The sequence below is a fragment of the Gymnogyps californianus genome, chromosome 4 (genome assembly GCF_018139145.2).
Source record: "Gymnogyps californianus isolate 813 chromosome 4, ASM1813914v2, whole genome shotgun sequence".
NCBI classification, from domain to species: domain Eukaryota; kingdom Metazoa; phylum Chordata; class Aves; order Accipitriformes; family Cathartidae; genus Gymnogyps; species Gymnogyps californianus.
This window is the reverse complement of record NC_059474.1, coordinates 46,882,768-46,909,120: the sequence shown is the minus strand read 5'-3', so window position 1 is coordinate 46,909,120 and position 26,353 is coordinate 46,882,768. Positions and strand designations below refer to the sequence as shown.

Sequence of the window (26,353 nt, the reverse complement as noted above, 5' to 3'; positions counted from 1 at the left end):
GAAACCTTCCTGAAGCTCTGCTAATAACGTTCATTTAGTGCTGCTTCTTGAGGTCTAGTACAAAATCCTGGTGGCAAACTCTGTCCAGAACATTGGAGTGGCCCTGAGCAAGGACTTAGCACCTAAAACAATCTGGTAGATTAGGAGGTAGCTGATAAAGCCTCAAGCCAGAGAAGCCTGCTTTCAAGGTGAACACTTATGGTGGCTAAAGAAAATTGAGCTTTTGGTGGTTGTCTCCCATCTGCTGGTGATATCAGCTGCAGTTTGGTTAGGCAAAGACAATTTAGTGGGTGTTCTCTAATGGGTGTCAGGTGAAGACAACTGGGTTAACTCAACCTGGTAATAGACATTTCTTGTGTTAACCCATCTTTGTCTGATAGAGCATGTGAATGTTCCCTTATTGGCTATCTATGTTTACTTCTCCCAGAACTGTGGAGTAGAAACCCTTCAGCTGATAGAGGATTATAGGCAGCTGGAAGATAGTTACCACTCTTCCAAACAAATATATTGAAAGTAGGATATGTATGACCTTAGTTCTGTTAAAAAAGCACTTCTTCAGGATAAAAGAGCTAGCAAATAAGCAGTTCTTGGGGGGACTCAGATTATGTTGTAGTACCTACCTTTCATATTACAGTTGTATTTTAAGTAGTGGATATATTTTCTAGTTCTCCACCACTCCCTGCCAAAGATAAGTACTCATGTTAGTGAGGTTGACTTCAGGTACATAGAAGTGCACGTGCCCTGCCCAATAAGGTAGTTACATGCCTCTTTTTTTTTCAGAACCTTATTTATTAAGCTAATATTGAATCCTTTTTTGCTTTTTTGATATCTTAGTCCTGAAAAATATAATTTAGATTTTATCTGTATGAAAATTCCTGTGTTTAACAGAAAAAGTGACTGCAATAAAACAGAGTAACCTTGATGTGAAAGAAAATTAGTAGAAAAATAGAAAATAGTATAGCTGGCTTCAGAGTTTAGTTGGATCTATATTCTTCTTCACCCCTGTTGTGTCAATTTCCAAGTGATAATATCTTGTAAGCATCATATAGATAAAAACCTTAGTGGCTTTGAACAGAAAGAAACTGAGTAATAGCAGCTAATCCCTCACAAAAACACCAAAACCCTTCTGGACACAAGCCAGGTATAAGAAGTGCTAGAGGACTTCTCTTGTTATTCTTTGTTTTAAACTTTTATGAACTTACTGTGAAAGAAATTAACTGTCTGATTTGTGTCCATAGTAAATGCTGTTTCAAAATATGTTGAATTTAAACAGTATAGCTTATATTACAACCAAACATAAGCATGTGAAATTTTTGTTTTCTTGTATAGGTGATCTCTACGGTGCCATAGGCTCTCCAGTTAGATTGACTCGAACTGTTATTGTTGGAAAACGCAAGGAGTTGGTGCAGCGCTTGCTCTATGTTCTAACTTACTTCATTCGGTGCTCTGAGCTGCAGGAAAATCAGCTGACATGGAGTGAGAAGGCTGGGGAAGGAGAGCAAGTGCTAAACGGAAGCAAGATCACAACTGCACTAGAAAAGGGAGAGGTAGAGGAGTCTGATTATGTGGTTGTCACTGTTAAAAATGAACCTGCTCTTGTGCCTCCAATCCTACCTCCAAAGAATGATGGAAGTAAGAACAACAGTATTGCAGAGTGGGTACATGACCCAGAAAGCACTCATGCTGTCCCAGCCTCCTCAAAAGAAAAGAGAGAAGCGATAGGAAAGGCCAGTCAGAACTCTGAAGCATCTGTTGACTGTCTCACTAGCAGTTTCTGTAAAGGAGCAGCTGATGGTAGGAAAAGAACTGTCACTGATACAGGAATCATATCCTACCACTTTGAAGAGCCATCTAAATTGGAGGATTTAATGGATATAAAGAAGAACAATAACCAGAATGAGAGAAAAGTGGAAAAGCAATTATCTAGTAGGTCATCTGCCTTACCTTGTCCTGAAAGGTCTGGCCACAGGAGTTCACACTTAGAAAAGGTCACCTTTCAGATTGGAAGTTCTGCATCACCAGAGTCAGACTTAGAAACTCATAGAAGAGAAATGGAAGAAAATCTGAAGGCATTCAGAAAAAATCCAGAGGTGATACATTGTGCCTCAAGTTCCACAAATCTGAGTGTGGATGCTTCCCAGAATCAAAAAGAAAGTTGTGAAGCTGCCTTTATACCCTTCAGTAAACATAATGTTTGTTATGCACAAATCCCACCTTGTGAGGGGAAGGAGAGTATACTTAACCAACGTATGGAGAGTAAAGGAACTGAAATGAATTTTGCGAACACAATATCTAGTGAACCACTTTTGCCCATAGATAACATAGAAACTGTAAAATTGCCAAGCCTGAAAGAAACTAGAACTTTATGCTCTGGCAATGTGGAGAACTATTCCCCTGGCTGTGTAGAAGTAGGTTCTGCTGTCAAACAGGATTCCCCTAAAGTAGGTGCTAAAGATGTCCCCTATGGGGATGCTGGAAGGAAAATCTCCTTCAGAGTTGAAGGAGACATTCCAAGGAACGAGAGTTCAGACAGTGCTCTTGGAGCCAGTGATGAAGAAGGTGATTGTTGTATCCCTGACGAAGTGCATCGTGATAATGTCAGCAAAAGACTTGAAGAGTTTGCAGAAGTGGAACTTCCTTTACCAAGGTAAAGAAGTTTAAATTAATTTAGAACTAAATGGAGTCAGAAGCTGTTGCTACTTCAGAGATGCTCAGGCTTTCAAGTCTGAAATCCTCCGGGATATTTACTAAGTTCCTTGCAAACAAATCCATAACAGACACTGATGTGGTTAGGATTCTTGTAAACAGACTTTGCAAAAAGAAAACCAAGATGGAGCATGTTTAGGTAGTGAAGTTTTGTGACAAAGGTGTTCTTCAAATGTCTAATAAAAAGTGATCAAACTTTTTTATATAAACTACCTGAAACATTTAATGTAGACGTGTAGACAGAACATTAGAGGACAAGCAAAACTTCAGCTTTGCTTAAACTGATAACCGTTTAGATTTGACGTATTTGACAAATCAAAGACAGATTTGAAATAAATAAGGGCATCCTATTTGAAAACTTCTGAGCTTTACAGGTGCACATGGAGCTTGCTGATGCTTAAGGTAGGTAGCTAGAAAGTTTGTTTCTTGGGCTGAGTTGGAGAAACCTCAACTTCAGCAAATCTGTTAGCTGCAGAACAGGGAGCTCATACATACCACAAGCTCTAACACATGTAGATTTACCTTTTCATAAATTTGAAGGAATCAATACATTGTTAAAATTCAGCTTTTAAAAATCCTTGTTTCAAAGAGCACCAGTAATTGATTTACTGTATTTTGAGTACAATTGTTGATTAATATTTGCAGTAAAAGCAGGGGTGATAAACCAAACTTCACATTCATGTAAAATGTGTATGCAGTTTGTCAAGCAAGAATCTTACCTGCTTTGTATTTCTGTATTTCAGGTCAAATACAATCAGCAGTCAATGTGTGAAAAATTTTGGAAGATCACTTCTAGGTGGTTACTGTCATACGTATATACCTGATCTAGTGCTGCATGGAATAAATAATGATGAAAAACTCAAGCAGTGTCTACTAGCAGACCTACTTCATGCAATGCATGTGAGTTAAAGTACTGTTCTGTGTCATAGTAGGAGTTGTGATACTACTGAGATCTACAGAAGCAGGTCCTTTGACTAGGTTTCTTTCTACTTACCTGTTCTTAACAGCCACACCCGACACGTCTTCCTTCTTGAAAGATGTAAGCCCTTAACTCATTGTGTGCAAAGCCTGTTCACGCAAGAATCACGTGTGCTTTCCTTTATACTCTCTTAAGGCTTCTCTTCAAAGATAAACACACGGACAATTGTCTGCAACTTCAAGTTACAAACAGGGAAAAAAACCTCAAACTGCTTCTCTTTTCAGTCACAATAGCAGACAGAATTATCTATAGTTCATAAAAATGATATGCAAGTTGAAACATCTTATTTTGCCACTTAGCGGCATGTGTTGCAAGGGAGATGAAGTCTTAGGGAGGCCTATATTATACTAGACTGTAGCAGAAATGACTGACTACAGAAGTAATTGTCTGTAGATAAGAACTTTGCCGTGTTCTTACTCTGCTTTAGGTACTCCTAAATTATATAATTCATTTATAACTAACCTTTCACTAAAGTAACTGTGTGACCTTAGTATGCAATTTTAAATGTTTATCTAGTAATTGTCAACAGCTTCTCTCTATAACAATTAAGAATCATCCTGCTGGAATGAGTTGATGTACTATCCGAAACAGTGATGCGTGTGTGTGTAACTTCTTTAAACAACATCAGATTGGTCTAATATGATACTGTCTCTTCATACATGCCCTGCTTTGTGCATAGTGAAATCCCTCACATCCTAAATATACTTTCACCATCACTGGATCAGTATAATTATTACTCTTTTCATTTTGGAAGAAACTTGTCTTTTCAGGGAAGGTGGAATACTTGAAGAAAAAAATATTGGAGTAGTGATTTTGAAGCACTACTTAAGCAACATTAAATGCCTCAATCAAATTGGCAGTTAAGACTTAACTGACGCGATGTTGCTGAATGTAAACTCTGTCACTGAAGTTGGTATTCCTTGTCATTTGTGAGATGCCTTTGGTTTCCTATTGGACAAAAATATTCATTGGATCACTTTCACACTGAGGCAGGGAATAAGAATAAAAGTGGAACCTCAAACTAAGTTGTGGAAATATATATGAAAGTGTCACATAATGTTTGTATTTTGTATCTGTTGCAGCATCCAGTGCTAGATGAGCCCATAGCAGAAGCTGTCTGCATTATTGCAGACACAGATAAATGGAATGTACAAGTAGCTACAAGCCAGAGAAAGATGATGGACAATATGAAGTTAGGCAAAGATGTTTTGGTTTCGAGTCAAGTATCCAGTTTATTGCAGTCTATTTTACAGCTTTACAAACTCAACGTCCCAGCTGACTTTGTAAGTATTTCTTTACTGAAGACTGAAGCTGATGAAAATTGCTTAGCTTAGATAGCAAATGCAGAGTTTTGTACACTGTTGCTATACCAATGAACTAATGCCTGAAATAACACAGAGTTGGTACAACATATTTAAAAGAATGCGTGCTACAGTCTAGTAACAGCTACCGGTTTATCTGTAATTTACATCTAATAGATCAAAGTTAACTACTCCAAAATACGTATGCCAAAACTAAAGTTATTTAGGCAATTTTAGCATAGTCCTCATGTGTTTATGATTAGGACTCTTAAATTTGGCTTTTATTTTTTTGTTTGTATAATTTCCACACTTCTCTACTCTTTATGTTGTTGAAGCTTCTGTCTACCGAAGCCTGTTTTCTAGCATACAACTTTCTATTCTGGGGCTTTCTATCCAACCCCATGTAGTGGATGCCTCTTCTCTCTCCTCCCCAAATAATTGTGCCTGTCTGTGTTTACTTGACCCTTCTGTTTTATGCATATTTTAGCCAACCCTGTCAGCAAGTGCTGTCTCAGATAGCCTTGCCAATGTCTCTGTAGGATTGCTGGGAGGAGACTGAAACCTGAAAACACCTGGGAGTGGGTGAGGTGCAGCAGGGGATGTTACTTTGTCATATTGCATACTCCCTATCCCACAGCATCCTTTCCTGTCCTCATTAGTAGTGGAGTTCATCAGAGCAAATCAGTAATGCTGGTTTTGCTGATTACAACAAAATTACCCACAAGTCTGACGGTGGTAACTATAATAGTTTTTAACGCACGATTGTAGGTGAGAGGAGATGGGCTGTTCTTTTCAGTAGTCACTCCTTTTTCAATTAACAGAATTGGTTTGTTCTTCAGCAGATAGCATTGAGAAACTTTGTAGGAAGCCTCTGTAATGACTGCTAGCAGATGGAAGAGGAAGATAGAGCTAAACACTAACAGCTGTAAATAGTATTAGTTGGCACTGTTTTGGATAAAATTAGTGGTATTGATTATGCTAAGTTCTTGAAGTCAAGTATGAGGCAAAATATGTGGGTACATTGTCAATGTTGCCTCTGGATTCTTCTGGGCATCGAAAAATATGCAATTTTGGTTAAAATTATATCCTAACACTTGCACAGTGACACCTTAAATTCTGGCATTTTTAAACTGAATAGTTGATTCTGTAACTGAAGTGTTCTTTCCAATGTTGCCTTGGGGTTTGCGTATGCAACTTCTGTGACAGTGCTAGTAGTTTGTAAATTTTCTATAATCCACGTTAGAGACACTTTGATCCTTCTGTCAGTGGATTTTACAGCTCTGCTAAAACAGAACCATTGGTACATGGAAGTTAAGTGTTCCACTAAACTCTAGGGGGAGAAGTGTGACTTTTTTTATTGTAGCAATTCTGTTGATTTAAATTTTGACAAAAAGATATGTACTAATATTGATCGGAGATGAGCATAATGCAGTATGTTTGAAGTTTCCTTTAGGAGTGCACGTTTCTTTACATGCAGCTACTGTTCAGATGAATAAGTTTTTTGTGGTACAACAAAAAACAAAACCAACTTGAGACCAGATGAAACGCAAGTGGTGACATCTTTATTGTGGCACTTTGGACTGGTAACTATACTGCAGAGAGCTTTGCAGTATGCCAGGGTGAGAGGGAAGTGGTGATTGCAACTGCTGCATGTCAGCAATATGTCAAAAGTTTTACCGCACCTTTAAATTCATTTTAAGCTACTTTTCTATTTTTGGAAGTGACTTGACATTTGGTTTTTTTTCCTTTTAGTCAGTGAGAAAAGCTGCAGAGGAAGCTAACATTAAAAAAAAAAAAAAGACTTTTGTACCTTGCTTAATGCGGACATTTTGAACAAAATGGATTAACGTACGAAGCTTACGGGGAAAAATGTCTTTTGATTCTTAGCTGGCATTCAGGAGCAGCAGATAAGCTTATGTAAAGAATCTCTCTTTTAGAATAATGTGGGATTCTTCCTTACTTGCTCCCTTACAACTTAAAAAAAATAATAAAAATCCATAATCCTTTAGTGCAAGTACTGCAATTGAAATATATTGAACTGCTACTTTGTGAATCAGCTGCATGCTCCCCTGAACCACTGAGGAAGTGCTCATAGGCTTTTTGCATTAGGGTTACCTGTAATGGAAAACATAAGAATGTTTCCCTTTCGGCTAGAATCAGAAGTGTTATGATTATAATGACTTGAGTGAAAACTTGCTTGAAGCAAATAGATCAAACTACTCTCAAAAAGCTTTTGCCTTTCCTCCACTGGTGGTAGTGATCTTATTCTACTACTATGTAGCACATTTTTTAAAATGCCCCTTTATATTCCATGATTAAGACCTGATATAAGCTCAGAGAATCATTAAAAATCTTCATCTTGCTCCAGACCATCAGAAAAATACATGGTAGGCTACCTACAAGCATGAGGGTGTTTTGCTCGTTATTCTTTAATTAGCAAAACTGGTTTCACAGGATCTCATTTCTAATACTTATGGTTTTCATTCAACTTGAAAAGTACATTGGACGATGGCCTGAAGCTATTTGCTGCTACTGTTTCTAATTGCTGTCTACGCCTGCCGGATGATTATACATTTGATAATGTGAGGTTCTGCATGTGCTTCCTGCTTTCATCTCCTGGAGTTTGGAGAGCTGAACTAATTTAACTTTTTTGAAGTGGTCATCCCTGTGGAAAGAAGAAATATATCAAATTGAATGTATCTTTTGTCCTAGAACAAAAAACCTGATAAGACGTCCTACCTACTCACCTTGTGAAGACATCCTACCTGCTGACCTTGTCTTACCAAAAAACCCCCTCTCTCTCTTTGAAGCTAAGGTTTATCTGCTCTCCTGCAGTTGGTGTATGAGAAATTAGCATGTATCACATGACTGTATTTAAAAATAATATGCACTGCTGAAAGAAAAGGGGAGTGATTAAATTAGTATTTCAAGTTGAACTATTACCTTCTGGCAAACACCATGAAATGTTTAAGCAATTTTAAACTAGAAGTACCTAGGACTAATAAAAACAAATGCCTAAAAAGCATTCGTAACCTAGCTTCTGCAGTAAAGTAGTGAGCAAAAGAGCTATAATTTTATGATGAGTAAGATAATGGTGTCTTCCACTTCTTGAGTCTTAGTTTCTTGAATGGCAGATCCCTAAAGCTAGAGTGCTAATTTAGGAACTGTTGTCTAAACTGAGTCTTTCAGAAAAAATAGTACTGACTTATAGCAAAGACCTCTTGATCCAAGTATTCTGGTTTGATTCTTAGTAAGATGTCTCGAGTGTCTTTGAACCTGGTTAAAACTATTTAAGTCAGCAGAAACACTGTGGCTGACTTGAGTGGAAAATGGGTGTGCAGTTTGTGCAACAAACTTGCTGCCCAAGAAAGGTGGAATACCCCAATTCTATGAGGGGGTTCCCCTTTGAGGGGGTAGTGTAACTTTTTAATGTTGCTGGCACAGCTGTAACAAAACCAATTGCCTCTTCTGGATTTTGGAGTGAAGTTTTAGTTTGAAAGTTGTTCTAGCTAAGACAGAAGCTAAAATGATATGTTTACATTTCTGTAAAATTTGCATGCGATTGCTAAAGCTGTTCTGAGGTTTTTGGTCTGTGTTTACAGTGCATAATGCATCTTGAGGATAGACTACAAGAGATGTATCTCAAAAGCAAAATGCTTTCAGAATATCTGCGAGGACATACAAGAGTGCATGTAAAAGAACTAGGAATTGTATTGGGGTGAGTATTGCAGGTATCGCTCTTAACCAATGTCAAAACTTGGGGCAGTTAGTTTTCTTTTCAGTTTCCGAATGTTGACGTCTTGTTCCCACAAGGACTTGCTTCTTACTTCATATTTAGCACTCTCCTCTTTTGTGTGCCTAATAAAGTGTAAAAATGGGTTCTGCTGAGCCATCTGGAAATCAGGAGGAGACAGTTCTACAGCAAGAACAAATTACTTGTCATTCTTAAATCTTCAGAATGAAGACAGTTTGGATTTTGGTCATTAGGAGGTTATCCACGCAGTCATACACACTCTTTCTGTCTCTGTCTCCTTAATGAAAACTTCATCCCAACAAATACTTCAGAATTTTTGGAAGCTAAGGTGGTTCTGTTGTATCTTGAGGGAAGAGGGGTTCTCAAAAAGCAGGTGTAGGAAAATAGACAGGTGTCCTGTTTGGCAGCTGTATTCTAATAATAGTACTTGATTGGCATACAGCCTTTAGGGATGCACGTGCTGACAGCAGAAGAGGGGGTAGGGGGAAGAAGTGAATACACATTCTCAAGAAGATAGTTTTTAGCACTGTACATAAAACTTAATTTATCTTTATCCAGACGGCTCAAGATTTCATACTGAGAAATGTAGACGGTGAAACCCTGAAATAAGCACTTTTCTCAGTGTGTATATATGGGTATAAATATATATAAATATATATATATGTCCTGGCCTCCGAGCAGCTTAACATTTGGAAGTGTCTGGAAACTGACCATTGCATTTGAGACACATTCCTGGTACTGTTATTGCATAATAATTAATAATTCCAACTTTTGGTCATTTTTGGTAACAAAGTGCTACTATATGGTGAACTGAGTTATATTGAAAACATGAAATGCACAGTCTTCCATAAGCTGATGTTTAGTACTTTCTTAAACTGGGCTTATTGGTGCGTACTGACTGGTAAGACTACAAGCTAAGGCTTATGGTTTAGCAAATAAATAAAAACTTTTATTTAAACCACAAAAGATTATATACCACAAAATGTAATACTACCATCTTCTGACTTAAATGGTAGCATACTTCTTGGTTTTAAACATTATTACCTACCTTTACTGGTATGTTATGAGTAATGGCAATAAATAATAATTAAACAATGAACTCAGTTATAGCAAGACACTTCCAGTTTCTCTAAGGTGGATGAAAAATATCTTCTTGTGTTTCTCTTCTTTTGTGAAGGTGACTGTATATTTTAAAGTCTGTCTCTTTTTTTAATTTCTAGGATTGAATCCAATGACTTGCCTTTGTTGGCTGCTATAGCAAGTACTCATTCCCCGTATGTTGCTCAAATACTCTTATAAATTAAAATCTCAGGACAGTCATTCCCTTAAAGTAAAATAAAGAAAATGGGAATGTTGAATGAAGAACAGAGGTGCCAAACACTGGTAAAGGGGAACACTGAGGAAAGCAGGTGATGACTGTACATTCTACCACCTTCTGATTCTGATTTCAACCGGATGTTTTATCAGAGGACTTCAGTTTACATAACGTAAAAGACATTCAGGTTTTTCTTACAGTCTCACTTCTGACTTAAATCAAGAAAGTGACTGCATCCTTGCATTTTATTTTTATTTAAAGGACAAAAGTTAACACTATGCGGCAGACCAGGAGCTGCCGTCCAAAACGCTGCTCAAAACCATGAAGTAACAGTTAGAAGAACAAGTGGGTTAGAATGGATTTCGTAATACTACACTTGTGAGTGTGGTGTGGTGTATGTTTCTTTGCTGGGGAGGAGGAGGAGCTGTAAACTATGTATATAGCATTCCTATACACAAGTGTATTAGATGGGACATGATTTTCTTGCAGAGCATATGCATGATTTTGTATAGTAGAAGTGATGGGCTCAGAACAAGGAACCTGGATTCAGCAGTCAAATGTTTTGTGGGAATGGAGGTGTGCATGAGGTGATGTGACTCTTCCCTTCAAGGATGAGAGGTTAAGAAAGCTGTAGCTGCTTCTGTTTTAATGAGGAGGCATTCAAATGAGCCCATGGCTAGAAGTGGAATGAAATGGACTTCTGAGATAGGGATTTTGTGGGAAAGCCTTACGGAATTTCTGCTACAAGTTTACATTTGTTGCTGATGCAACTTCAATAACTCTTTTGAGTTTCTGTATGACTGTAGTCCTGGGAACTAAACCTGTGTGTTGGTGTCATCAAGTATTACTGTCTCCGAGGAGTATGAATTTGACAAACTTATATATGATACCAGTGCTGTTAGTGCGTGTCTGTGCGCACGTACACCAAGCAATTGGCACAAACTGAAGACAATCTTCTTGGGGAAATAAAAGACAACAAACAATCCCCCACCAAACCTTTAGTCAAAAGTATTACTTTTTTTCGAGCTACTAGTTGTCACTCTAGGAATAAAAGAGGAGCGTTGTTTGAAGTAAAATGAAATGTAGGGGGCAAAACCCAATATTTGATATTACTATGAATGTTTGCAATTATCCTTTTTGATTCTACAGAAATCTTGAACTATGATCTGGGTGCCTTTCCTTAATAGGTTAACTACTCTGAGACCAGAAACTACTTCTCCACTAGTTGATACTGGCCTTCTGTGTTTCTAGAAAGCAAAATAAAATTTTGTATTTTACTGTTTTCATGTGGTTGATAACATGAATGTAAAAAAAAAAAAAAATTACTTTTTTTGCATAAAGCACTGTTAAGCTGGATATGAAACTATGGACCAGACTGAGGAGAGAAGAAAGGATCAAAACAAACATTCTTAAAGAAACGGAAAACTCAATGTTGGACCGTTCTGTTGTGAGCCAGCATGAATGAGGTGTCTGAAATTGTCAGCTTGCAAGCAAATTGCTAGCAACACAATTGCTTGGGAACAGTGAATTCTAGTAAGAAACTCCTGGTCACCGGTTGTGAGTTCTCCTCGTTGGTGATTACAGATTTTTAACACTGAAGGGACACACTCTTATTAAAAGTGTTTTTATTTCCTACTACCTTGATGTTTGGACTTTTCTACAGTAAACTTTCAATGATTTGAAATAACGAAATGTGCATATTGTGAGTTGTTTAAATGTGATGGGGGTCTTGATTAACCTTGTGTTGCTTTTTGAGGGAAATAGGTAGACTGACCTACTGTGAAGAGAGGTTGTTTCCAAGTGGAGGGATACTTAATAGTCTGATATAACACTTCTAAAGCTGTTCCTTATATGCTGGGTTTCTGACCGGACATTCCAGATGTTTCCTTTATCGCATTTTCATACTTGTCCCTAGTATTCTGCCTAAAAAGGCTAAAATCTTTCTATGGTTCAGGTTTTCTCCTACTGCTTATAGTTAAGCAAACTTTTCATATCTTTGGTCTGTGAATCCTTCTGTCTGCTGGAAAGTAAACTTTCCTCTGCCTATAGCTGTTAGGAGATATCACACTCTATTCCACAAGGTTAAGGCCAAGTAAGAACCATAGAGCAAGTCACATATTCCTAAACTACCCCTGTGATGGAGAATGTGCGTGTGCGCATGTATAAGACTATGAAACTGCTTCCCTGAGTGTATATAGAAATCCTCATGTACTTCCTCCATTTCATGTCACTCTTAAATAGTAGCTGAGTTCATTAAAAGTCAATTCCAGTTCTCTTAAAGTATTAGTTGGATTTTTATCTGAATTACTCTGATAATTTTTCAAAGAAATATGTGCTAACATAGAAATATGTGCTTTTGTTATCATAGGGTGTACTAAGGAAGTCAAAGGTCAGCCAACATTCAGTGATTTCGAGACTAACACCATGATTGGTAACACCTGATTTTACTACACCAACTATTTAAAAAAAAAAAAAAATTTAAAAACCTGCCTTTTGGCAAGACATCAAATTAACCTAGGGGTGGTGTGTGAGCCAGTGGTCAAAAGCACTTGGATTTTCTTCAGCCCAGGCTAAAACTTTATAGTTCTTGCTGCTCTCTCTAACATTTTGCTGCTCTTCAGAAATTACATGATGAACTATCTTGTTCTCAGAGTTTTAGTTTGGGGGGAAAGAAAATCCAAAATGAAAGCTGTTTATTACCTTTAAAAGGCTTTAGACTAAAGAAAGTTAAATACGTATTTTCCCCTCCACCAAATGTACTACCTCAGTTGACAGGATTCCACCTTCTAGGGCTTTTTTTGACTCTTAAGTCTTTAACTTGTTTTTGGTAGCATCTTGCTGTTTATGTAAATTAGTGTGGCATGACAGGGCAGTAAGTATTTACAGATGTGTTGTTAGACATCTTTAGGGCATGTTTCTGTTTTAATAGGATGAAAAGTGATATGAATGTACAGATGTGTTTAAAATTGATAATGTAGCTTAATTTTCAAATATTCCAAAGTTGTTTTTATCAGTATTATGTAGTTTTTTGTAAACTTAAATACATACTTTCTTGGTTAAGTGGGAGTGCACAGTCCTTCCAAAATCCCACATAAATGCAGTTTACACAGTGCAATTTAAAGAATGTATGCTTTTTTCAGGCAAGACTAAACCTTCATACACAGAGGGGAGGAAGGAACTATTAAATTGTAGTATTTAATCTAAATGAATTCTTTAACCCCAAATGATACCAAGATCTGAACATTTTAATTTCAGTGGGTACTCTCTGAACTAATGTATACAACTTTCTTCTGCCCAAAAGAAACAAATAGACACTGATTCTGTAATTCACATTTCTACTGGCATCCTCCAGAGTTATAGATTGATCTTCCCCACTCCCTACTATATGCATCTTTACTCTTAAAGTCAAAAACCCTTTTCAGACACACCAAACTCTTGTATATAAAGTTTACACAAAATGATCAGTTATCCCTCAAGTATAACTTCTACTTCAGTTAAAAGGACCCAAATCAAAACTGAGTCTGAACTTTTTTTTTTGAGGTCAGGTGGGCTAATTTCACATACATAGCAGGTTTTCCATAGTAGAAAAAAAAAAAAATGTGTGTTGCTATTGCATGTTTGGAGAGCATAGGCTTTTTTAGGAATGATTGAATACCAATGTCAAACTACATGGGTTTTTTTCTTATAGTTGTTTATGTACACTATTATTTTGGTCTATTTCTTTGCGGCATTTGGTGCAATAAACTTTCTGAAATGAACATAAGTGGTATTTGGTATCTTCCTTTTTAAAACTTCTGAAATAGCTGTTCTTGTTGTTGTAGCTGAGATCCAGTAGTGTGTGGACATCCAATAACCCGTTAGTGGAGTAAGTAAATGTTGAAAGAAATGTCTAACAGGAAGGCTTCACAATATTTGGAACCTGATTGAACACTGTTAGCATCTTTGGAAGCTTTACCCCACTTACAAATGTAAACAAGAGCTCTTACAGTATGAAAACTAACTGCAAAAAATAAGGGAAAGTGAAGATACTGGCTGTTGGAATAGGTCCTGCAGAGGTTCCACACACCTGTGTGGCTGGTACTTAGCTCAAATGCATACGAAAAGAGCTATCTGAAAAATGTGTTGCTATTACATAATATATCCAATTTTAAAAATTACTCAACCTAACAGGAATGAGTGACACCTTGTGTCTACTAGATTATGAATTGGTTAATGGACTTGACATGAATTAGTTTAAAATAAAGAGGTCTTCAATTTGTGTCAAACTCTCCATGACCTGAATTTCTGTTTAGTATTCTGCAGCTTACTGGAAAGTCCTTATTTACGAAATAAAAATGGAGAAGAGATGATCAACGGTAACTATGCTGAACATCTTTGAACAGGTCTGAGGTATAGTCTGAGTTGTTAGGGTATAAGCACTTCTTACCTGTAGATTGAAATGTTTGAGGTTTGCTTGTTGGTCAGGTTAACAAGGATTGGAAGTAAAACAAAAGCCCAGGAACTCTGGCAGCAAGGACTTTTCACAGTGCTCTGAATACAGCTCCTGGCTTTCTGGTCTGACTGCAGTAATTAACAACTCTGGAGCATTTGGAAATAAATCTACTTATTTTCTCATGCTCAAAGGTGCTAAATGCTTGCATGCATGCACTTGAAATAATGAGAAATGTCTGTTGCGTTGTCTACTACGACTAGTGTAATTTGTGCTCCTGTTAGTGCGCCTGCACAAATGGTGACCTGTTATAGAGGTTAACCAGATTTGGTGTTTATGAGAATGAAAGGGGTTTTTTTAGTGTGAAAAGTACATCAAATGATGGTGCTGTGGTGAGTTGTAACCTCATTCCAGCTCTCTTGCCAATTGTGTAGCTGCCTCCCTCTTTCTAAGTCAGTGCTTTCATGAGAAGGCTTGAAACAATTTAATAGCTAACCCTTATAACTAAGGGGAAGGCCCCATTACCTTGTCCAATCTTTCCTCCTGTCATACTAGCTGCATCTGCAAGTTGCTTATGCTGTGGCTTGCTCTGTTGCTCACTGAATCACTCATAGCCAGGTGCAGCATGTTTACAGAAAAAAAAGTTGCTGATGGTTGTCTTCTGGGTTAACAAGTTGGATTTGGCTCCAATAAGTGCTAGTGTAAGGGCAAGGGAAGAGATGGGACTGCTCAGCTAGAAACAAGAGAGAGAAGGGGTGAGATTGCTCCAGCTCCTGATGTCTTTGATACTTGTGGGCCATTGGACTGGCTCAGTGGTTTGTGCGGGACAGCAACCTGGGCTTCCACCCAGGCTTCATAAGACTCCATGAAGCTCCTCTGCTCTGACTTTGCTACTTTTAAAAAATTGTAGTTAAGCTGTTGGTCATATCAACTGGTTTGATTTTTTTCTAAAGGACACTTAGCCAATCTCTTTCAGAATTCATATGATTGGGACTGTGCCAGGTTAGCAAGAGGCAGATGTGCAGGCTGACCAGTATAAAATGGCCAAGCACTGGGAAAGGGTGGAGACCTGTATTAATAAATACTTAAGTGGTATGGCTGAGAAGGTTGCCAAGAAGCTTTTAGAACGGACAGCTGCGAAAGAGAAAATACCTAGATTTGAAAAACTCTCGAACTCTGTGGTCAAAATTCTGTGATTTGTTCAAAAGATGTGACTTAAAATAATACCAATGTTAATGGTGAACAACTGATTTAACCATTTTCCCTCTTATATAAATGGCAAGGAGGATCACAGAACTGATGAAGGAGATTCTCCTCATATGTAATGAGGAGTTCAAGGCTACAGCAGGCGTAAGTAAACGTGAACTATATCACAAAGGAACTAAGTCTTGTGCCAAAATTCTGCCAGTCTTTCTCCCTCCTTTCCTGTGTAAATGAAAAAGTCATATGACATAGCAAAGCTTTCTGCTAATCATCCGTGCACTATGTTCTTTGGTTTTCTGTACATATATGGTTGAAGAGAGCACGACTGAACATACGAAACAGGATTTTGGACATAAAGGACAAGCAGCTGAGTGACAAACCATGAGGCTGTGACCTATAAGGCTTCTGATCCCATATAAAATTAGCTTAAGTGGCCACATGCTAGTAATCCACATGCTGGAAAATGAGTCTTATAATAGTTGCAGTCAGTTGTCTGTCTGGCACGATCCCAAAGCTAAAACAGTTTAAGCAGTACAAGTAGAGTAGCATTTTGTCTCAACCCTAAAGGTCAACACAAGGCCGAAGGGCTTAGGAGTGACAGTCAAGCACTTAAAAATAAATACAATCTCATGAACTGGATTTCTTCCGTTTGGAGCTACAGGAGAGATTCCACTGTGATCTGACAAAATGGTGTTTGAGAGAGAGCAGACTCCCCTGAGGAAGGAGTTTCCCACCAAGGAAGAAAGCTCCCGCTCCTACGGGCAGAGAAATGTTTGTGGATGTGGAAATATGAAGTGATACTTAGGTCTGCTTGAGATCTTCCCAGGGAGTGGTTGTGCTGTCCGATAAGAGTGCCATGGGGTCAAGGGCTGGGATATTTGGCTCACAAAAATGTTTTCCCTTCCATTGGATTGAATTCCAACCCTGTATATAACAAAATTGTTTCAAAAAGGTCCTTAACTTTAACTATTATTTTGGCTTTATTTTACTACCTCATCTCTTTTTCCCTAGGCAAAATGAGCCTGGGGAGTTTTCTCCTCTTTTCTGCGCATTACTGTCACATAAATGTTTTCATTTTCTACAGTATTGTATCACCTTTTTTTTTTCTTTTTAAGATTTGCACAGGCCCTGTTAGCCTTAAGATGAACAGGTCTCCTAAAATTGTTCACTTTAGCTTTGAAAAGTATAGGGGTTTTGAATTGAGCATTTTTTGTTGAACTATTTGTTATTCCCTAGAACATGCAACTTTTTTGACCTTGAAACAGAGCCGCACCATGAGCAATGTGAAATTAAAAATGACATTTCCAAACCATCAGCTCCTCCTGCCCCCTGTAAGGGACTGGCTCGTGTAAGGGCACTACAGTCGTGGTGCAAGCGCTTTAATTCTTCAGGTTTGTTTCTAATAGAGAAAACATACCTTACCTTTTGATTTGGTAAGCAGAGGTGCCTGGGATGCCCGAATCATTGCAGCCCGTTTGCTGCGTGGGTGAAGACAGCCTTCCTGGCTGCCCGAGTCCCAGGCCAGCCTGCCCCTTGCATTGTGGCCTTGTTGTTCAAGAATATAGGGAGCGGGCTGCCTGGCGGGGAGATGAAACAAAAATGGAGTTAGCGCTGAGGGCAAGCTAACTTTTTTCCTTTGCCCCGCTGTTTACCGTAATTGCATTTCTGGCAGTCTCCTGTAAGGATTTGATGTCCCTAACGTGAAAGGGTGACTGAATCCGACGGGTTGTTGAACAGAGTCCTCTGCGTGCCTACCTGATGCGATTGCCAAAGTGAGCGATGAATTGACCTGTGTCAGCGCAGTACAACTGGGGGCATAACTTAGACACCAATGTTTCGAGTGAGTTTGTCAGGCCTCTGGTATTTAAACCATTTGTGTTAGACCTAGCTATGGCTACACCCCGAAGGTAGACAGCCGCCTCTGGTTTCCCATGTGCCATTTGCTTCCCACAAGAATGCAGTAGTCTCTCCTGTTGCTCGGTAGTGGGTAAACACCAAAAGCAAAAGATGCAAAGCCCATTTGTAATGTTGCTAAATAAATTCTGAGTGTTGTAGGTAATTCATTGGCTAGTGGGAGCAGTTGGAGGAGTAGCTGTGCATTATTATGTGCTTGAATTAAATAAGCTCTGAAGAAGACCTGGTGGCTCCCCAGGTATGGGTGCCTATGCTCTTGATAGACAAGGAAGCTGGTAATTCAAGAACGCTGTTCTCATCTTAAGAAGGCTTCCTGTCCTGAGCCTTGTGACGTTTTAACTACATTGCTACTAGGGACCTAATCTAACTAGTTCATCTCTGGGATCGTACTAAACTTTACAGGGAAGCTGGCTTGCCTCCTCTCCCCTTGCTTCTTTTCAAATTAGTATTCTCTCTTTTCTTCTAAATATATGAAACTTTTTCTGCGTGCCTATTTTTGTGGCCAGCAACTGCTCTGCCAGCCTCGGAGAAAGCTGGTATGGACTTTGCGATTTGTGCTGAGGAGATTTCAAACCTTGGTCTGGCCGGAGAGCTAAGAGCTGGGTGGTCCCATCCCGGGAGGCAAAGCGCTTGAAGCAGGGGTCCCTAGAAATCGCTGTCCCCATGAAACCGAGCAGCAAACTGCACCTGCAGGTCGTCTCACTGCTGGTTGCTGAGTATCGCTAAGTGTCACTCTTTCCCCAACAAAAGGGGACTACGCTAAAAAGCACGTAACTACAATTTTGCACACAGATGAGCTTGTTAGCAGTCTAGGGTGAAGTCTCTGGCAGCATCAGACTGCCTTTTGCATTGTAACACTTCCAATAGTTTGATGATGGTTGGCTGCCAACGTGCACGACACTGCCCTTTTTCTCAGAACTGTGACGCTGAGCTGGGTTGCGTTGTAGTTGAGGTTGAAACAGGACTGTGAACTTGACAGTGTGGAGGACTGCTCGAGTTAAACGCAGTTTTACACGCTCTGCAATGACGTATAGCATAGAGCATCCTGATAGCACAGCTTGTCAGCGTAGTACAGCGCTGCGCAGCAATACTGAGAACGTCTCTGGATTCACTAAACCTGTCTCTAGTCACTCTGTAACACATCTTAATCTCAGTACCATGCTGAGTTAACCACACTGATTAACCATTCCTAATTCTTGATTAAGTTTGGCTGGTGGCAGGTTGGGAATTTTCACCCTGTGTCTGTGGCTCAGCATAAAAGCAGCTCCTGTTTGTTTTCTCAGCATTCTGGTTATTAATCCCGCTGTTCATTACAGAAGGATGAGGTGATTGGCCAAATGTATGCAGGGAAGCTGCAGCAAAGGTTAGTACCTGATCTTTTGAGTCCTAAAATAATGCCTTCGTCATTGGACATTCCTACCGGCCAAGCCGGGGTGGGGGGGATGCATACACCTCCCTTTTCCCTTCCTGGCAATTGCTTTAAGGAGTCAGAGACATAGCGTCTGGCATCCAGACATCTGTCTTTTGGGAAAGAAAAAAAGAGAAAAAGAGTTCTCTCATTCTTATATACTGCCTCGAAAGCTTATTGTGTACAATTGCAATTGTGCCTGTAAGGATAGTTTAGCTGAAAGTATCTACTACATGGGTGCTGCCAAATAAATGTATTTTGGTTTTCCGAACACCTGCTGCTTTGCTCTTATGCATCTTTATTTTTTGCTTGGGATGCATGAATGATGTGGGGAAAAGTAACTCATGACAAGCTGCTGAGCACCACTTAGTGAGAAATAGCAGGAGTCAGAAACCACTCAGAGAAGTGCTAGTTTTCAGAAAAATAAAGGCAGAATTGAAAGATCAAACTTGTCTCTGAGTGAGTTTCTTGTTTGAGGCAGTGGGAAGGTGTTACAGGCAAGCATGTGGAGTGTACAAGATGTTAACTTACTGCTTCACAGAAACAGCTTATGCGCTAGCTTTTACACATTGGCATGCAGGTATCTGTAATGAATGTTCTGCAGTGGCAATGCAGCATCTTTATATCTGTCTATTTTAATATAGAAAATAGTGATATAATGCGGTTTTGCTCTGAGGTACACATGCAAGCTGAAACACTGTAACCAGTGTTATGGCTTTAAACTATGTGAAAGGATAGGGGCAGGAGGAAATATAAGAAGAATGAGCAAAAAAGTAAAATTATGGGTCATAAATGCCACTTGACTCTGTACCAGTGTCTGTTATAAGTTTCTGATTCAGTCTTGGTGCTGCTTATTTTAATCCATGTGGTGGGAATCAGAAGATGAAAAGCAACCATGACCAGACAAGATGTGACTGTCGTTCTGTGAGGGGATAAATTGCCATGGCAATCCTGGCCGTTGGTGGTGGGGAGCTGGCTGATTTTGGCCAGCTGCTGGGTAGCCGGAGATGGTGGGTCCCTTGAGGATAAGATGCCTTTTGGATAATTAGACAAATATACAAACTGTGTCTCAAAACAAAGGATATTAAATGATTTCTTTCTGCTGCTTGAGATTAAGTAGTAGCTCTTGTGAAAATGAGTGGTTGAGAGGCACCATTGGTTTCTGAAGGATGGCAAATACCAAACCCAGTTGGAGCCTGAGTTTTTCCCACATGCCAAGGGGAAGAAATGCAAGGTTTGACACGAAGAGAAAGAGAAGGCTAGGCACCTGCTACGGGAATGAATACTGTTTATAGAATCATAGAATAGTTTGGGTTGGAAGGGACCTTTAAATGTCATCTAGTCTAACCCCCCTGCAATGAGCAGGGACATCTTCCACTAGACCAGGTCACTCAGAGCCCCGTCCAATCAATAAGCACATTATTTTGGTCTTTGTGCTCATGGGATGATGTCGGGTCTCTGAGCTCATCACCCGAGTGTGCGGGTGCTGCTGCCAGTGCAAAGGAAGTGGCTGCAGCAGGTGAGGAGGACAACGGGTCTGCCCCTTTCAGCATAGTCTGCTTAAAGTAGTGATGAAATGGGAATTCTGGCCAGTGGGTTTCACATTAGTTAAGCCAGTCTGCTGCTGATCACTTGTGTTTACTGGTGGAAATCTACCCTTACCTACCTGCTTGCAGCAGGGGTCAGATGAGAGCTACTACTGATACCTTGAGAATCCATAGCCAGGTGTTGAGGGTGAGAGGGAGAAGCACGACTCCCCTTTCCAGCATCACCTACCCATTACTTCAGCTTAGCCATAACATGAAAACTGCACCCTGAAGTACTGCTGAAGTAACAGCTACAGCTGGCTATAATACCGAAATGCATGCTTTGTGGGACCGGTGCCAATTCAATTCTCCTTTTCCCCAGCTGCAGTTAGAGTAAAAGCTGGTTTCAGATTGCTTACCTAGCTCTAGATTGGCATCAAATAGCTCAGCTTTGCAGACCTGTTACCTGTCATAGTATGTCATATCGGACCTGATTGTTATTCTACCAGAGACTAAGGTAACCTATTGAAATATATCCTAATTGTTCCCTTCCTCACCACTAAAGCCCCCTGTGAGGGTAGCTGTCGTTATTTCTGACCTTAATAACATGCTAACAAGAGGAGTAACTCCTGGAAAAGTGCAGAATATATTCATTCTGTTTCCAGTTTGTGACTCTGCTTCCTGACCATTACAGAGCATCGACAGGGACGTGGGGCTGGCGGTGGACATCAGCGGGAGCGGGACCCAGCAATCCAGCCAAGTATCCCCCACAGCTGTGAAAGCTGCAGCAGGGCATCGTGTAGCTCTTGTTTCCTTCAAGAGCGGAGTCCTGGTTCTGCGTGAGTTATGACCATGATTGTCGGTGCTCCGAGCACCGGCAAAGCAAGCTGCTGATAAATTAGGTGCAGTAGCAGCAGCTGCAAAATCGCTGTCCTGCTGGCTAGGGAAAGGCAAAGTCATCAGAGAATTAAGATGAACTGTTAAGCATATTTTGCGCTCAGAAGGCAGCTTCGTAGGAATTATAAGGAAGACAGCGCCATATAAAGTTTTTCTAACTTCTGCTGGAGCTACAGCTGTTGTTCTTCAGGCCTAATATTCTTCCACACAATGAACTGCCCCCACTCAGCTTCTTCAAATAGGATCAAAAGGGTCAGCTGGAAAAATCCATAAAGAGGTGGAACAATTCGAAGAAGAATGCAAAAGCTTTGAGCAGTGGCTGCTCGGAAATCAAGGTCAAATCATGCCTTAATAGCTAAGAGTACACTCCGGAGTTCAGACGTCTTAAATCAGACCCTAACAGTCATGACTGGGTAGAAGACAAGAGTCCACATCTCTTTTTAAACTCCTGTCTAGTGCATGGAAAAGTGGCTGTAAGTCGCCAACAGAGAATAAGAAAATGCTGTCTTCCTCTTTCAAAGCTTTTTGCTGATGTGAGATTGAGGGTTCACGCTTGCCATCCTATTAAAAAATCTGTAGGGAACCCCAAAGTATAGTAACCACTCAAGCTGTGCTGTGTTTGGGACGTGGGAGTCCCACTGGAACTGGGACTCGGTCATCTTGTTAGTTTAGACAAAATTGTATTAATGATATCAACTTTTAAGTATTTTTTCAAACTTGTACTTCAGTGTAACTTGTCCTCAGTTATTTTGGTCATGTGTCCCTCCAGTTCAGGACTTGTGACCATGATAGTGCTATTTGTACCTTTTGCAGTGTATTATTTCAGTTATACATTAAATGTAACAAATCTTAAGTTTCTATGATTTACTTTTCAGCTAGCTTCCTTTGCCCAAGCTAACTGGAAGCTATTAAAAACTTGCCTTAAAACCAGCAACAGAAATAAAGCTGCCTTCTGTATTTCACTCTTGCTGGCACCCAATGCTTCCTGGCACAGTAAAAATTCAATTTAAAATTACCTGTAAATGTGACCAGCTGCACATCTGAACTTTGAAATGCTAAGACTTTGAATTAAAAGCAGTTTGTTAGTGTAGCTCTGATACCGTGCCATGTTCAGAAATTGCTCGGACCTGAAGAACCCGGCAGAAGTCTGTTTTGCTGAGCAGCTGACTTCCACCTGGTCAATCCCGAGTAGACTTAAGTAGGCCTTTAAGACTAGTTCTCTATGCACTTCTCTCTCTAGAGGTCATGAGCAAGACTTCACAGGCTCTGAAATCAAAAGACAGGACTCTTCTAAATGAGCTCTCCTGAGGAGTGGATGCCCAACCACAGCCTCTGCGCCAGGGTACAGTTTTCTCCCGTGTGTTGTGTTGGTGTCTGCAGGGCTGCAGCAGAGCTCTGGGCTTAGGCTTGGCCTTTCTCCCTCAGGTCTAAAACCAGACCATGGGCTACCGTAAGGGTGCACGTGTTCGTTTCCCCTGTCTGAACCCCCAGATGAATCCTCCTCTCTTGCATTGGCAACACTGTGCTCCCTTAGCACAGAAGAAGGCAACCCAACTGCAGGCAGGCTGGTGGTGGCTGCCAGAGGCACGTAACCGAAGCAATGATTTAGTCTTTTAACTTGACAGATCTAGGCTCTTTCACCATCTCTGTCTGCCCTGGGATTGTGAAACCTCTTAGCACACTGCAAAATTCGTCAACAATAGTAATTCCTCTTTCCCAAAGGTGTAATAAGGTGAAAAGCTGGCCTCTCAGCCTGTGGTTCAGCATAGCTTCCATGAGGCTACAGGGCAGAGTACGCGGCTGATTCATTTCTCTTTCACAAGACTGCCTGCGCTGCGGTACAAAACTGCTTTATTCCCAGGGGCTGGCCTTGCTGAAGTTAAATATGTGCCTTCCTTTATCAAACTGCTTTCTGCGATTTCTGCACGTTTCACAAGATGGTTGAGTTACTGGTGAGTAAAATTTACAACCAGAAACCTCGTCCCCCTTAGAAAACCAACGAGGAGTTGCAAGGCATTGTATGAATTTCAAAAATTAGTTTTTAGGTGTTCTGACACACAAGTTTAACCGATGCTAATGCCAATGATTTCTTTTTAATAAACTCTTTGCAGCTGAAAAATGTGATCACTCCAACAAAACAAAAAGCTTAACCTGCAGAAATGAAGCGTCGGCAGTTTGGCTGTTTAATAAACTGCTTCAGCTAACAGCCTGTATCCGTGCTGTCTTAATATGTGAAAAATGTGCCTGGTGCCACAGTGATGTCATGAGCCCCAAGCTGATAGCTGCTTATGGCTTCCAGCTGGGCTGCTGACTGGGAAGCAGCATCCAAAACCTACCTCATTTCCAAAGTCTCCTGACCCTAATCCCTGATTAGTCAGGAAAACGTTGACCTTCTCTGCTATAGCTCAAATGCAGCAGCTTTCTGTTCATTTTACTGAGCCCTCTGCCCCTTGCTGATTGCTGCAGTTGGCTCAGTTCAGGTAACCTTTCTGTGGGCACTCAGATAGTTGGTGTCCACTATTGCAATTGAAATCTGTACTATTGGAGGAGGTCTGATGTGAGGCTGGCAAAGAGATAGGGGCCAAATTTAGGAAGAATTCCTGTTCTGCTGAGAGGAGAAACTCCAGGGAGATGTTTAATCACTGCAGATCAACTGATATTAACAGTAAAGTGTTTTATCCTTTGTGTTAATAACAAAATGTCACGCTGTGTGGACGTGCACTGATCGAGTTACTCTGTTCTCTTACTGGCCAGAATTCTTTCTTTGCTAACCCTATTCTCTCTATAATATTTTTTTCCTCCTGTTCATCTTGGCATATCTAAAATTAGATGACCAGCTTTCCCAGGCAGGCACCTGTCCATGCTCATAAAGTTTCTGGTGTAATATTCGAAGGCCACAAATAGATTAGTTAGCTCTTTCCCTTACTGTACGGTCTCAAAAGGGAAACTGCTGAGACAAGATCTTTCAGGAATGTAAATGGCTCCCTTTATCTATGCTACAAATGAAGAAACAAAGCTAAATGTCACCCATGGGTGACTCCTTTGGAGACTACTCAAGTCCAGCTGAATTGCTTTTGTTCAGGCATTCCAAGCCAACACAGTTTTCATACCTGAATTAGGAAATCGGGGATTTAACTGATGAATATGATGCATGTATTTTCAACAAATCACATATGTATTAGGGGTTCATCTACAGTACAAGGTTCGGGGATTACTGAGTGCTTCTCCCCAGTCTGGAGGCTGGACTGGAAGGCAGAAGACGACCGACAGTGAAATCCACTTTTCTAGGCTGGGTGACGTGAAGAGGGCAGTGTGCTCTGTGACCTGCCTGCGAGCAGGGCGTGCGGGTGAGCAGAGCTTAGCATATGTGTTTGCACGCACAAGTTTTCAAGAATTCTGCCTCTTCTCTTGTGATGAATGCTCTTTGCTCATCTTTTTCACTTCAGACAGAATAATTCCCGATGTTCGCAGTTTTTCTTCTTTGGAGATAGGTAATACACAAACCGTGGTGGCACATCCAGGCTGCAGTTTCAGAAAAATTGCTTGAATTTAATGTTGATGAAAATCTGATGTTCCAACTTTGAGTCAACGCATCATGCGTCAGGCTTTCAGCAGCATTAACTTGCCAATACCTATAATAAAATCCTTATCCATCTGGATATCCTTAGCCATAAAACCAACAAAAAAATCTCAGCTACTATCCAACCCTAAACCTGTTTTCTTACTGAACCAATCTGGATGTGTCATATTGCCATTTAAAACTCATATCAATAACTGAGTTATAATCAGTGCTTTTGTTTGAATATTTTGCCATTTAGAGCACTAATTTTCTCTCAAAACTTGCTTTGAGTAAGAAAGCATCAATTATGATTTTTTTTTCTAAGTTGCATGGATAATTGATGTTTATGATGTGTGTAGGCAAAAAAGGCTGTATGTAACTGATAGGAGGAAGAATTTATATCCACACAGCAGCTATTCTGTAAGGGGACCAGAATTTCTAGGTTGTCAACTCTTTGTTGATTATTTGCATTCCTCCTGTGCTTTGCCCAACAGTCAAATCTGATTGTCTTTTAATGCTGCTACAGTAGGGATTTTTTATTACATTGAAAAAAAGAAATTAAAATAAAATTAAGATTGCAGAAGGCAACATTTAAAGGTAGGACATGAGGGGAATGAGAAAGCATGTTTTTCCCTGTTGGGTTTTGTAGCTGTTTGCTAGACTGCAGAGGTATGTTGAGGCTCAAGAGCTGTCTGTTCATTGTCAAATTCTGAAACAAAGTGTGAGAGAGGACTGATTAAAGACCTCATCAGTTCCCACCTCCACCTCTCCAGCTTCTGCCTTTGTTTCCTCCCGGCTTGCAGATTTTTCCCCCATCCTCTGCTCCTGCTGTTGGTTTTGGGTTCTTCTGCTCTCATCTTTGTCCATCTTCACAGCCACCTTCTCTCACTTCAGGTTATTTTCATACCTTCTCATCTTTAGACCTGTTCTGTGTTTTTCCTGTTCAAAGGACATGGAGCACATGCAGTACTGGGGATATGCACTGAACTTAGGTGACAAATTCTTATAGATTGTTTCTGAGAATGATGAACTGCTTGCCCTGAACTGTAGGGCTTGGTCAGGTGGAAACTGCGAAAGCACAACCTCATCATGATAGCAAACTTGAAGAATTTCAGATGTCCTTTCTGGAGTTACTAGGTGTGAGAGGTAACAAAACTCATTCCTTGTTTTGTATAATAAGGGGAAAGCAATGCACTTTTCCATTCCTCAGATTCTGAGATAAAGGTGATCCATTATAGCTGAATCTTTTAAAAACTTAGACTGCCCATCCACTGTCAGCCATTTCAGTTGAATGGTTTCTTTGGAAAAGATATAAATCACCAAAAAGTAGTTCCTTAAAAGGGAATCATAACTACAGGTGCT

General features: G+C 40.0%; 1 protein-coding gene across 1 annotated transcript in view; it reads left to right on the top strand.

Annotated features, from left to right (window-relative positions):
• Nucleotides 1-11,693, top strand: part of FNIP2 (folliculin interacting protein 2) — a 49,393-nt gene extending 37,700 nt beyond the window's left edge. The window contains exons 13-17 of the mRNA XM_050895537.1: nt 1,330-2,647; nt 3,450-3,606; nt 4,768-4,968; nt 8,589-8,704; nt 9,961-11,693. Coding sequence (XP_050751494.1) covers nt 1,330-2,647; nt 3,450-3,606; nt 4,768-4,968; nt 8,589-8,704; nt 9,961-10,039 — 1,871 coding nt within the window. The 3' untranslated portion in view covers nt 10,040-11,693. The remainder of the gene's footprint in view (nt 1-1,329; nt 2,648-3,449; nt 3,607-4,767; nt 4,969-8,588; nt 8,705-9,960) is intronic.
• The last annotated feature ends 14,660 nt before the right edge of the window (nt 11,694-26,353 follow it).